This window comes from Trichomonas vaginalis, chromosome II, assembly GCF_026262505.1.
Source record: "Trichomonas vaginalis G3 chromosome II, whole genome shotgun sequence".
Classification (NCBI taxonomy): Eukaryota; Parabasalia; order Trichomonadida; family Trichomonadidae; genus Trichomonas; species Trichomonas vaginalis.
Window position 1 is genome coordinate 4,122,403 of NC_067204.1, and position 13,016 is coordinate 4,135,418.

Genomic DNA, 13,016 nt, shown 5'->3' on the forward strand with positions numbered 1-13,016 from the left:
TTTACATATAGTAAAATGGGTTTCTTTGGAAGAATAGGAAACTTCTTTCGAAATGTTGGAAGAGGTATGTGGAATGGAATAAAAACCGTAGGAAGAGGAATTTGGAACGGAGTCAAAAATATTGGTAAAAGAGTAGGTCAGTTCGTTGGTATTATACCTAAAGACCCTGAACCAGAAGAACAAGCTCCTGTTATACAACAGCCTGAACCTGCACCACAGTCTAGTTGGCAACCAAATCCAACACCTCAACCGTATTAAAAAATTATATTTTTACCGTTCGATAGTAGTTGTATATGAAACTAAGTTCTAAGTAAAACGCATGGTATAATGGAATTATTCTCTTTCTTCCATCTGTAGTAAACCATACTTGAAAGTCTGAAATACTTCCACTTGGTGGTTCGTATAACTTTGTAGGTTTTTCGTAAAAGTCATTTGCCAAGCATAAGAAAGAGTTTTGGGCGCCAGAAAATGAAGCATGAACAATAATAGCAGCTGGGTCGAAAACATCTTTAAATAAATATGGTTCATCTCTTGCATATCGACTGTAAATATTTGCTAAAGGAAGTTCGACTTTCTGATTTAACATTCTTTGCAAATAATACCATGACATTGCAGTGAATTCTGTATATATTTGTTCGTCTTTCTTTGGATTGTCTTCGTAGATTTGAAATGACACTTGTGAATTTTGTTTGTCATATACAATTCTCACATAAAGTGTGCTCTCGGTATTTGCATATTCATCAGCATATTTTGCATAACATGAATTTATTTTATCTTCTATATTTTTTAACGCAGTCTGTAGAGAAGATGAAAGGTCAACTTGTATTAGCTCAATTTCTTCCCACATTTTTCGTTTCCCTTCAGATATATAATCTATATGAAACCTTACAATAAATGGAAAACTTTTATCTTCTACAGACACAAACTTCATTCTACGAAAGCCAATAGCTTTTGTGACGGATGGGTCTCTTAACCATCTCAATGGGTAGTCAAAACGATAGCCTTCATGCTTTACGGTCTCTGTCTCAAACTTTTGACCTACGTTAGTAAAAAGTTCATCTAATGGTTTAGTTGTAGCAACTCTTGAATTTTCTTTTTCTATTGAAAGCATATTTTATCTAGAATAAAAATGTCGAAAGAAACAGCGTCTATGAGAGAAATACAACACAACCGACAACTCATTTTGCAAGCTCTAAATAAGAACACAACAAACTTTTCAAACTATTCTAAGATATCTGAGTCATTGAAAGAAGGAAACTTAAAACTGACGATAAACCCATTGACAGACGAGTTTCTGTTTCAAGACAGTAAGAACCATACTGTTTGTATAAATCCAACAAAAAGAACTTTAAACGAGAAACCTATAGATGAACTTCTTTTGAAAGCAGATATTGACAACAAAGCTGACAAAGAGTATGTCATTGAAAAAGTTCAAGAAGAACATGACAGAGCAGATGCAACATATGCAACAAAAGAGGATGTTGAAAAGAAAGCTGACAAAGAGTATGTTGACGATGAGTTAGCATATCTGGCTAGTGGGTTAGTGAAGAAGGCAGATAAGGAATATGTGGATGAAAAAGACAATGAAATTATAAAAAGGGTTGAATGGTACCATGAACGGACATCGAAGATTTTAGAAGGTAAAGCCAATACAGGGTGGGTTTCAGGATGTTTAGACCTTAAAGCCGACAAAGAAGCTGTAGATATGTTGGCACAAACGGTTTCAAGTCATACCAGAGGTTTAATGGAAGATGGACAACAGTTGAAAGAGCTTGAGAAAGGTGTTACAGAGTTAAGGAATACAAAAGCAGACTCGACATGGATAAAAGGATATGTAGATGCAACAAAAGAACGTATTTTCGCATGGACAGAAGGAACATACCCACAAAAATATCATAGACATAGCATCTCTGACGTAAATGAACTTGAAGAAAAGTTATATAAAAAAGCAGACAAAACAGAGCTTCAAACATTAAAGACAGAAATACTTCAAACATTATATCCTATAGGCTCTATTTATACGTCAATGAACTCTACCAGACCAGAAGTAGTACTTGGTTTTGGAACTTGGACTCAAATAGTCGACAGGTTTTTGTATTGTGCAAACTCTTCAAAGGAAACAGGTGGAAGTAAAACGATTTCAGGTGCAAATTTACCTGCGCACAGTCACTACGTAAGTTTAACTACATCTCGAGAAGGTGGGCATAGGCATAAATATTGGGATTGGACAGGAATGACAAAAGGTAAAGGATATGATGTTAAAGACAACGTTCAGTTTGCTATAAATTGTTACTTGGATAACACTGAGGTAGGAGGAGACCATACACATTTCGTTTCAGGGTATACGCAAACAACGGGACAAAGTAAAGAATACATGCCACCTTACATGACAGTTTACGCATGGTATAGAAATGCTTAGTCGTCATTTTCAACTTCTTTAGCATATTCGTCAGGAGTTGTCTTATATTTGTTAGGAACTGTCTTTGAAAGTATACCACCTTGAACTTTGACAAGTTTGAAACGAGGTCTGGCAATAGTAGTTTTATCTTCTGCTTGCAGTGTGTACATTTTGCCATGTTTGCCTAAAACTTCATAATATTCTCTTGTATACTTTCTTCTATTTTTACGAACACGAATGCGAGTACCTGTCGAGTTCCCATTGTTGTCATAGTCAATAGTATTTTCATATGGGTCGCGTTTAGGTATTTCTATTTTTACTTTGTCACCTTTCTTAAGTTTGAAGCCTGGCATTCTTTCTTGTTTGTCTCTTTTGACTAAACTATTAAATATATAGTCTTTCTCTAAGTCAGGGTTGTTTTTCATTTCTTCGGGGGAGTGGTTTCCCAAACCTTTTTGTTTACGGTTATTGTAAATATTTAAAACTTGTCTCATCTTTGCCATGGAGAAATGTCTATATTTGTCGTCATATGACATCTCACCTACCTCACCACCTTGTGGTTGGTTTAAGTCTCTTAAGATTTTTATACAACTGTCAATGACACCAAGAGCAGAATGGTTTTGGTCGACAATGAAATATTGGTTTACATTTTTTGAACGCAGATAGTTTTTTACATCATCTGATTTGAAAGAACTTTCACAGTCAGATGTCAGTTTTGTTGGATGGTATTTGTCAACGAATATTGTCAAAGCAGTTTTCACATCTAAAATATTTTTGGACTGTAATGGTATGGCTTCACAGTATCTTGTGTTTTGACCAACAAATATTAGCCAGTATGGTGGTCCATCTTCTCTATACCTCGGAATGTTTTCCAAGATATCCATAAACCAAGCATTTGGTGTTGAACTAAAGATTTTTACCATGAGTGCTTTCTTTGTCGCTTTAGAAACATACGGGTCCTTGTTTGGATTCGTCATTTTTATCCTATAAGAAATGGGTTTATTTGGCGCGTTAGCAGGAGTTGCATCTAGATTTTTACCCGCAGTGGGAACACTAGCCAGAGGTGCATTTGGAATTGGAAGGAAGATTTTGAGTACATTAGGTATACTGAAAGAGAAAGCACAACCTATTATACAAACTGTACAGAAAGGTTGGGAGGTAGCACGAGATGCAGCAAATCTTATTCCAAATCCTGAAACAAGAGGAAAAGTTCAAGGATGGATGGATAATGTTTCCAGACAAGCAGGAAACTACTATAACAAAGCAAATGACTACTATAACCAAGCAGGGCACTACATGGACCAAGGTGAAAGATTCTTTAACAGAGGATATAACCATGCACAACAGTGGGTAAACAACAACCAACCTCAACCACCTCAAACGTGGGGAATGTAAATTTTTTTACTGAGATGAAATGAACAATACAGCATTGAGACAAATGGGCTCAAGATGGATTTGTCGGCTTCCAGCAGTTACACAACCACGTGTTTGTCAAGTTCTTCCTATACCTCAAGAAGTTTTAGACCGACTTAAAAAACAACAACAACCAGTTGAAAACAAACCAAACTAAAATTTTTTACTGAGATGAAATGACCGAAGAAGTTGAAACGGTAGATTTGACACCACAAACAAAAAGTTCAGAACCATTGTCAAAACCTGTCAAAGAACTTACAGATGAAGAGAAAAATTCAATAATAGAAAGTGCCAGGTCTGGAAATACAAACCCTAACTACAAAGTCACTTTTCATAGAAATGGAACGGCTAGTATCTCAAAAAAGAAACAGACTCTCACAAATAAAATATTGAAGTCTGAAGGAACTAAAGAGACAGCAGATGGAAAAGTTTACTTCACTGACCAACAGTTCATTATAGAACATCTCATTGACTTAGAGTCGAAATATTCTAAACTTTACAACAAACACAAAAAGTTGAAAGGAAAACAAAAACAAATGGCATATGATATTTACGAAGATGTTGACGACACAACCATACCTGCAAGTGAGGTAAAGTCAGAGGAACCGAAAAGTGACGAAAAACCAATAGAAGAAGGTGAGCCAAAAACTGAAGAAAAACCAAAACCAAAGTTTAGTCTCCAGACTAAACCAAGCCAACCTTCATTAGCTGGTATGGGTTGGCGTCAAAGACTTATGGCAGCCGGTGGTTATGTTAAGTAAAGAAAAAAATATTTTTTTATTTTTATAAAAATGCCCCCATATAGAATGGATAGAAAATCTGCTAGAATAAAAGCAGAGTTGCAAAGATATGGTTGGAGAGTTTCGAAGAATTTTAAATATAGGAAGGGAAGACCCATAAAAGTCTATGACAAATTGTCTGGTCTTCGCTACGAGATGGACTTGGAAACAGCGCGCGCCAATTATCCAAACAGACTAGAGAGGTTAGAAGAAGAACGTCTTATGAATATGCCTTTCGATGTTACTGAGCCTCAAGTTGAAGGACACGACGGCTTTGCCAGGTTCTATTGGAAACATGACGAACAATTGCATCCTTTGAGAAGGAAAAAAGGAAAAGGTGAAGACACACATGCTCCCATGGAAAGAACAAGATATGCATATGAAAAGTATCGTGAAGTTAGAAGTCAAATTACATCTGGTCGAACCTTTACAGTAAACTTTGACGAAGGAAAGAACAAAGAAGGCTTCATGGGTGTACTTGCTGCTATACAAGACGGAAATAAGAAAGGATACAATCTCAGACTAACTATAACAGATTTGGACGGTCATATATACTATGCGCATGGCAATGTCACAACAGCCGCACAACTTCTTGACGCTTTCAAGACTACAAAGAGAGAACAAATGGTTGACTCCGACTCAGACATTTTGAATGCAATTGAAGGAATTGCAAGCGTGAAGTTCGAATGGTATCAACCCAACCCTCAAGCAGTCAGACAACATGCTGGATACTTCCCGTTCAGAAATAAGTCTGACATTGACTTGACAAGGTATGGAATTTACAATTCAATTGAAACAATTGTCAACGAACCTTGCATTCTTACATGTCTCAGGAACTCTGGTCTTGTTACAGAAGAGAAGATGAAGTATCTTGAGTCATGTGTGAAAACAAGGTACATTCTCAGAGGGCAATTGTCAAAATTGCACCGTTGGCAAATGTCAATATCCGCGTTAACATACCTACAGCTAAAGGTTCTTCACATGACGACTATGTTTGTTGACAAAGACTTACCATGGTTGAAGAGTTGTAATTGTCCACAACCACTTCATGTTGAACGAAAGTCTTATGTTCGGAAAAGGCAAGTGCAACATTGTCAGAGCTGTTAACATTCTTTTCGAGAAAGGTTTGTTGGAACCGATTCCAGATGACAACTGACAGAAACTTTTGTACCAAAGACGAAACAAACTTTTCACTGTTAGCAAGACCAAAAGTTGTTCCAGACAAAGTTATAGCACAAAAGAAGTACACAGTTCCAAAAGGAGTTGGATTGTTCGGATACCAACCTGAACCAGAAGAACTTCCAATGAGGTTGCAAGAACTTCAAGATGCTATAAACAAACTTCCATTGAGGCATCCAATCGACGTCAAATTGTATTGGAGAGCATCAGAGTTAGGTCAGAAGGTTTTATATGAAACAGGTTGCTTTGACGATGTTTATGAGATAACAGGCGAGGTTTCTCAGAAGATAAGAGACTCGCTTGAATTTCCAAAAACTGGTCCGATTGGATGCGATAAGTTCGACTCAGATGAAAAAATATACTATGTCGACCTTAACGCCGCATACATGAGGTTCGTCCAATATATCCCGACTGGAATTCCAAACGAAGATGGTGAGTTCCCAGGAAGGAACTATACAGTTGGAAAAGTCATACAACAACTGTATGATATTAGGAAAGCTTCAAACCCCAAACTTGCAATGACATTAAAATTGCTTATGAATTCGACATGGGGGTATTCCATTAAAAAACCTCAAGAGATGAAGAGTAAACATTATGAGAAGGTCGACAACTTTGTTGAAAGGTTCTCCCCCTTTGTTTTGAAATACGAGTTCACCGAAGGTCAAGGTGGCTTAGTAACCACAGTAAAACCTATTGTCGAACATTGGTCTTATCCTCAGTTCGCAAAGGCAGTCCTTGACGAGTACAACAAATTCTTCTCCGAAGTCAAATCCAAAGTCAAGGTTTACTATGAGAACATCGACGCACTCATGACGAACGAAGAAGGATACAACAAACTCATTGAAATGGGAATGGTCGGTGAAAAGATGGGCTGTTTTAAGCTAGATAAGGTATTTTCAGAAGTTCATGTAATATCGAAAAGGAAATATTGGGGCATACTTGAAGACGGCACAGAAATAAAACATTGCATGAAATAAAAAATTGCATGAAGTAAAAACGTTTTTAAAACCATATATTTTTACATATATTAAATGCTTCGGGTTGAAAAACAAAGAACAAAAGTGGCTCGACCTCAAAACAAACATTTTATGAGCTTACAAAGGGTGTTATGAATGAATTCAGCAACATACATCCTGACCTCGTTCATTTTGTTGCTAAATTCAGTAAAAATATATTTTAGGGTAGATGGTTAGATCTAACCTGTTTTCTAACCTGTTTTCTACCCTCTTGAATTTTCATGAATTTTGTGCTGAATTCGACAAAAATGAGTTTTTGGTTGAAAAAAGAGGTGGAGCCAAAAGTGGCTCGACCTCAAAACAAGCATTTTGTGAAGAATATACCAACCCGCGGAAAACAGCGGGTTGCTTTTTATACAAAGTTCAACAGGTGAATTTTCATGAATTTCCTTAAGATAGAAAAAAATATATTTTAGGCGACCAGGTCACTCGGTCACTCGGTCACTCGGTCATTTTAACTTCTCTGAAAAAGTGTGACAACATGACATTTTGACAACAACACAGGAAATAGATTTCATCGTATATTTTTTGTTAAGACTTCATCGTAAATGTTTTGTCGAGACTTCATCGTATATGTTTTGTCGAGATTTTTATCGTTGTGGTCCGACGGTTAAGCCACAAACGAATGTCCGACGTCCCACCAAAAAATATTTTTTATTTTTATTGTAAGAACTGAAATGACAGTCGAAGCAAAAACGTTCACGAACAAATCTAATGGCGAAACATTCACAAAAGGCACTTACAACGGTATTGAAGTCTTACGTAGAGACATGGATGGTTATATTAACGCAACAAATATGTGTCAGCAGTTTAGGAAAGACTTTAGAAGGTTGTTGGAAAATAAGTCCTGGGAAGAGTATTTTAAGGCATTTTGTGAAGAATATACCAACCCGCGGAAAACGGCGGGTTGCTTTTTATACAAAATTCATGCAGGAATTTCTGATGAAATCAAACAGGTTAGAGGAATGTATGTAGACCCAAGACTTGTAAACTATATAGCAATGTGGGCTTCTCCAAAATATTGTATAGCAGTTGGAAAAATTATGGACTCCATAGACAAGAAAGTTCATGAGAAGTTAGATGAAGAAGAACTTGAAGATACAGTAGAGAATGCAAAACCTTTGTTCGAAGAAGAAGTTAGAAAAATGCATGAAAAACAAATAGAACATGAACGTGAGATATGTTCTGGTTATAGAGACTCGCCATACGAACTAAACCAATGGGAACAAGAAGATTTAAAGAGAGAATTTAGAGAATATGAACTCGCTAAGATAGCATTAGAAGCTGCAGAAAAGAAGTTAAAAGTTTGGGGTCGTTTTGTACAAAAATATTGTGAGTAAATGAACCATTTTTTTTCGACAAAAATATATTTTAGGGTAGAAGGGTATATCTACCCCGTTTTCTACCCTCTTTTCTACCATCGTAGAAAACACACAAAACTCTTGAATTTTGTTGCTGAATTCAATAAAAATATATTTTAGGGTAGAAGGGTATATCTACCCCGTTTTCTACCCTCTTTTCTACCCTCGTAGAAAACACACAAAACTCTTGAATTTTGTTGCTGAATTCAATAAAAAAATATTTTTTTATTTTTATTGTAAGAACATGTTAGCAACAACAGCACCAAACTCGTTAGTCATGAACCCAACTTCAATGTTAGTAGAGATGAAAAGCTTCATTCCTTCTTCATATACTTTCGAAACAGAAATCCAGAAGATAAAGCAGGAACTTCTCCAAGGAGATTTAGACTGTAGTGCAAAAGATGAAACAAATGAACAGTATCTTTATGAAATGCAAGATATTATAGACCATTTGCCTAAACTACCTGAAATACAACAACAAAAACTCACTATTCCAGAATTCGATGAAATTGAAGTCAGACTGACTGACTCAGTAGAAATAAAGAAGTTCATACGAAAGGTAAACTATGAGTTTCTTGGATTTCATTGCAACCACAAAGTCATTGACATATATAAATCTGAAGAATTTAAGACCTACGACAACTTTGTTTCGTTAGTTGCTGAGTGTGTCTTGCAGATAAGAGATAAAGATAGAAGAGGTAAGGTATGGAACCAACAGATAAAACCAGCAGCCTTTGAGTTAAAGAAGACCATCTACGCCTTACTTGTTTTAGAGGACAAATTTCAGAATATAACGCAAAAATGAACTCACAATGTTCAAAATGTAAAGCAGAACAAGGAAATATAACTACTCCGTCAAAGAGATAGAAAGAATGAGAAAAGACCATACTGACTTAAAGAAAGAAGTAGAGAAACCAGCAGAAGATAAAATGGACATGTTGACATTTCTGAACAAAAACTATCAACTGCTAACGATTTCCTTCTTTCAGATGTCAAGAAGAAATATAAAGAAACCTTCGGCATAGTTAAAATTTTGATATCCTTCGTGAAGAAATAGAAGCTACAAAACTGTTTAAAGTCATGAACCATCACAACATATACCATGTAAAACGCTTATAAAATAACTGGGGTAGAAAAGAGGGTAGAAAACGGGGTAGATATACCCTTCTACCCTAAAATATATTTTTATTGAATTCTGAGTAAAATATATTTTAGGGCTTGTGTCAAACCGTTGAGTTTTCACAAAATTTAAAAAATAACGTTTACCATGTGAAACGTTTATAAAATAACTGGGGTAGAAAAGAGGGTAGAAAACGGGGTAGATATACCCTTCTACCCTAAAATATATTTTTGCTGAAAAAAATGACCAAATTTCATGAATTTCCTTAAGATACAAGATAGAAAAAATAAAGTTAGTTTTTTAAAAAAATATTTTTTTATTTTGTATGTAAGAACAGGAAATGTCAAACACTGAGTTTGAAACAGTTAAAAAGATAGACAATGACACCAAAATGGTTAGAATTGGTGATTTAAACGTAAGATACTCAAAGAAATACAACAAATATTCTTTGTCAGACATTTTAACACTATCTGAAGGAAAGAAAGCACACGACTGGGTTAAAATTGCTTCAACTCAGAAAATTTTGACAAGAAATCCTGAGCTTATGATATCGGTAAGATTCTATGGAACAAGAGCATATCTCATCGACAAAAGTCTTATACCAGTAGTTTTGTTCTGGATTGACCCAGTTGTTGGATATAATTTCATAACATATGGTTCATTCGATACGGAACGTTGCAGTGAAGGCTTACTTTACATCGTTCAGAAACCGAAGGACTTCAATACAAAGAAGATATAAGATAGGAAGAACATTTAATATAACTCAAAGATATGACAGTATAGTCAATAGAGTTAAGGTTGCGTTTGTTAACGATATGAGAGCTGCTGAAACAGAACTACTTGAAAAGTTTGAGAAAATGTATGGTGCTCCCACGAGAGGTAAAGAAACGTTTGAAGTAGATGAGATAGGTAAAGCTATAAAATTATTTGACGAAGTTGCTGAAAAATACATGTAAAGCGTTTATTTTTGGTCTTTTGTGAAAGATAGAAAATAACGCTAATTTTATTTTTTTTTATTTTTTTATTTTGTATGTAAGAACAGATATGACAACAACAGAGAACACAACAACTGCTATCGTTCATGAAGCTATAAATGAAGAATATGAGTGGGTTCAGTTAAACAAACAGTTACGTCTCATTCGTTCGGTCAAAGATGACATGTACCAAATGCAAAGTATTTTGACAGCATGTGCTACACCAGATACTAAGAAACCACAAGACTGGTTTGAATTAAATAGCACTCATGAACTCCTCAGTGAGTTTGAACATGTAGAACTTAAAAAGATGTACCAAGACAGACAAAACTTACCATCACATCTAAAAGGTATATATGTTCATAAGTTCCTAGTTAGTTCAATAGCAATGTGGGCTTCGCCTCGCTATGCATGGATGTTTGTAAACTTCTTGACGAACTTTGTACAAAGCAGAGAGAAGATATGATGAAAGAAGACAAAACCATACAGAAAAGAATACCACGTTCGGTACCAAAAGGAAAGGAAAAGAACTATAAGTATATGATTTATACTGAAGAGATGGAAAATGAAGAAGACAGAGATATGGTTATGTTGCATTTAGTCAGAAGAAACAACAAAAGCTTTTACGACCTTGCTAAGATTTACAAATCTGACAGAAATTGGTTCTATCGCGAAAACTTACCGATTTCAATGAACCAAATGAAGATGTGAAACAAATAGTTCAAGATACGTTACCTCAAACACACTATGATATTAAAGGTTGTACAATACTTACCTTCAAAGAAGATTTGCCATTGTTAAAGGAAAAAATAACAGAGTATTTTGACAACTTCAAACAAGCAGAGTAGATGAACCATTTATTTTTACGCTTGACTTCAGATGGCTCAGGTAGCTCTATAAGGTAAATTGTCTTGTCCGAGTCCTTCTGGCATTCGAGTCCTTCTGGCATTCCGAGTCCTTCCTTCCGACAGGAAAAGTCCTTCCTTCTGGCATTCCGAGTCCTTCCTTCCGACAGGAAAAGTTTTTCTTTCCGACAGGAAAAGTTTTTCTTTCCGACAGGAAAAGTTTTTCTTTCCAACTGGAAAAAATTTTCCTGTTGTTCGTCCGTAAACCATTCAAATTTTCGAAAATTGAGAACTTTTTGGTCGAACGACAGAAAAAATTTTTCCTTCAGACAGGAAAAAAATTTCCCGACAACTGGAAAAAAATTTCCCGACAACTGGAAAAGTTTTTCCTTCCAACAGGAAAAGTTCTTCCTTCCGACAGGACACAAACGAATGTCCGACGTTCCTCTTCCTGAATGTCTTCCAAAGCCAGAAGAACCGACAGCCCCAGCACCACAACAGACTAAGACTCAAACACTTACATTTTTCAAGCTTGACTTTTTACAATTTGAACTTTGTTCGCGTAGATATGAATTCTGAAAGAAGTATGAGGGTCTTGTATGACTTTGTACTTCTCCCATAGTTCATGTCTGTCAAACTTACCTGCCATGGACTCTTTCATAAGTTCCATGAAATCGTCTTCGGACAATCCAGGGAAAAGTATGATATCAGTAAGTATTCTTTTAACATCCTTACTTAAACTCTTTGCTGTCTGTACACAAATGACAACTGAAATGTTAAAGTGTCTGAGCTTCTTGAGAATTCGACACATGTCTTGTTCTCTGTTCTTTAACAAAGGATGAGAAGCAAAGTCATCTAAGATAAGAAGACATCTATGAGGGTAAGTCTTCCAATCGTAAGATTGCAATTTCTTCGAAATGTATTCTATCTCTTTCTGTTTGTTTCTGAAGTGTTTCTTCTCTAATATTCTCTGCATTTCCTCATTTGGGTCTTTAAACTTCGAATTGACATACTCATTTATAGCATTGTACTTCAAAACTCTTCTTTGGTACTTCTTTATCCAATCCAACAACTCAGAGTCTTTTATACATACTAACTTAGACTTTTTTATAATATCTTTGAACGAATTGACGGTTTGGTCAAATTGACCAGAAGTACTACAAATGACTACTAACTCATAGAATGGGTTCTTCTCATCTAGTTCTTGTTGTTGTGCAGCCATTTTAAGATAAGTGAAAGTCTTACCCGACCCAGGTGGTGCGATTAGACCTGTTATACCATTCTGAGCAAATAAGAACTTTTCATGTATGGGTTTTATCTGAGCATTTTCTAACTTCCTCTTGTTCTTGTTTAAAACATTCTCAAATTTCTTGTCAATGTCAGCAAACTTTTTTTCTAACATATTTTTAGAAAAATTAAAATTTTTATCTTTTAGAAAATGTCTAGTGATTTCGCTATCTATATTCGAGACAAGCTTTTTGACTCTAAAACTTCTGTCGACCATAAAATCTTACATAGTGTAAACAAGAAAGGTGAATTTGTTCTAAAGTTCTGTTTCTGGGAATATGACAAGAACCATAAAACATTAAGCAGAGAAGTCTTTAAGTTTGTCAATGACAGACTTGTTGACAGAGATGACGCCGATTGGAAAGATGAAGTCCAACAAAAGTTCTTAGAATGCAAAGAAGACACATGCGCTGTTCTTGAAGATGAAATAGAAAACAGAATAGATGAGCTATTAAAGGACAAAGAACTTTTACATAAATATGGTTGCGCCAAATTTGACATAACTCCACCAGAGAAGAAGAAGAAGAGAGAAAAGAAAGAAAAGAAAGTAGAAGAAAAGAAAGTAGAAGAAAAGAAAGTAGAAGAAGAGAAGAAAGAACCAGAGCCAGAGAAGAAGAAATTTGACATGTAAAAATAAAATTTTA

The 13,016-nt window shown here is 35.5% G+C and overlaps 10 protein-coding genes and 2 pseudogenes across 12 annotated transcripts, besides 1 other annotated feature; 10 read left to right on the forward strand and 2 right to left on the reverse strand.

Annotated features, from left to right (window-relative positions):
• Window positions 1–13,016: part of a mobile genetic element that runs on past both edges of the window.
• On the forward strand, window positions 16–258 carry TVAGG3_0483130 (serine threonine-protein phosphatase family; the record flags this gene model as incomplete). Its single annotated transcript, XM_051235924.1, has 1 exon — window positions 16–258. One exon carries the CDS (start codon window positions 16–18, stop codon window positions 256–258), a length of 243 nt encoding a protein of 80 aa, XP_051093748.1.
• On the reverse strand, window positions 263–847 carry TVAGG3_0483140 (uncharacterized protein; the record flags this gene model as incomplete). The annotated part of the gene is made up of 1 exon (XM_051235925.1): window positions 263–847. The coding sequence occupies one exon, from the start codon at window positions 845–847 to the stop codon at window positions 263–265; it is 585 nt and encodes a 194-aa protein (XP_051093749.1).
• TVAGG3_0483150 (uncharacterized protein) lies at window positions 3,392–3,793 on the forward strand (the record flags this gene model as incomplete). The annotated part of the gene is made up of 1 exon (XM_051235926.1): window positions 3,392–3,793. The coding sequence occupies one exon, from the start codon at window positions 3,392–3,394 to the stop codon at window positions 3,791–3,793; it is 402 nt and encodes a 133-aa protein (XP_051093750.1).
• TVAGG3_0483160 (uncharacterized protein) lies at window positions 3,813–3,968 on the forward strand (the record flags this gene model as incomplete). The annotated part of the gene is made up of 1 exon (XM_051235927.1): window positions 3,813–3,968. One exon carries the CDS (start codon window positions 3,813–3,815, stop codon window positions 3,966–3,968), a length of 156 nt encoding a protein of 51 aa, XP_051093751.1.
• On the forward strand, window positions 3,988–4,572 carry TVAGG3_0483170 (phage tail repeat-like family; the record flags this gene model as incomplete). Its single annotated transcript, XM_051235928.1, has 1 exon — window positions 3,988–4,572. One exon carries the CDS (start codon window positions 3,988–3,990, stop codon window positions 4,570–4,572), a length of 585 nt encoding a protein of 194 aa, XP_051093752.1.
• TVAGG3_0483180 (uncharacterized protein) lies at window positions 4,618–5,360 on the forward strand (the record flags this gene model as incomplete). The annotated part of the gene is made up of 1 exon (XM_051235929.1): window positions 4,618–5,360. A coding segment is annotated over one exon (743 nt), but the record flags the coding sequence as incomplete, so codon positions are not given.
• TVAGG3_0483190 (DNA/RNA polymerases family) lies at window positions 5,895–6,746 on the forward strand (the record flags this gene model as incomplete). The annotated part of the gene is made up of 1 exon (XM_051235930.1): window positions 5,895–6,746. The coding sequence occupies one exon, from the start codon at window positions 5,895–5,897 to the stop codon at window positions 6,744–6,746; it is 852 nt and encodes a 283-aa protein (XP_051093754.1).
• Window positions 7,829–8,125, forward strand: TVAGG3_0483200 (uncharacterized protein; the record flags this gene model as incomplete). The annotated part of the gene is made up of 1 exon (XM_051235931.1): window positions 7,829–8,125. One exon carries the CDS (start codon window positions 7,829–7,831, stop codon window positions 8,123–8,125), a length of 297 nt encoding a protein of 98 aa, XP_051093755.1.
• On the forward strand, window positions 9,607–10,149 carry TVAGG3_0483210 (annotated as a pseudogene). The gene has a single exon. A coding segment is annotated over exon 1 (543 nt).
• TVAGG3_0483220 lies at window positions 10,455–11,088 on the forward strand (annotated as a pseudogene). Its single transcript has one exon. A coding segment is annotated over exon 1 (634 nt).
• TVAGG3_0483230 (protein of unknown function, DUF4106 family) lies at window positions 11,612–11,992 on the reverse strand (the record flags this gene model as incomplete). Its single annotated transcript, XM_001291245.2, has 1 exon — window positions 11,612–11,992. The coding sequence occupies one exon, from the start codon at window positions 11,990–11,992 to the stop codon at window positions 11,612–11,614; it is 381 nt and encodes a 126-aa protein (XP_001291246.1).
• On the forward strand, window positions 12,524–13,003 carry TVAGG3_0483240 (uncharacterized protein; the record flags this gene model as incomplete). Its single annotated transcript, XM_001283909.1, has 1 exon — window positions 12,524–13,003. The coding sequence occupies one exon, from the start codon at window positions 12,524–12,526 to the stop codon at window positions 13,001–13,003; it is 480 nt and encodes a 159-aa protein (XP_001283910.1).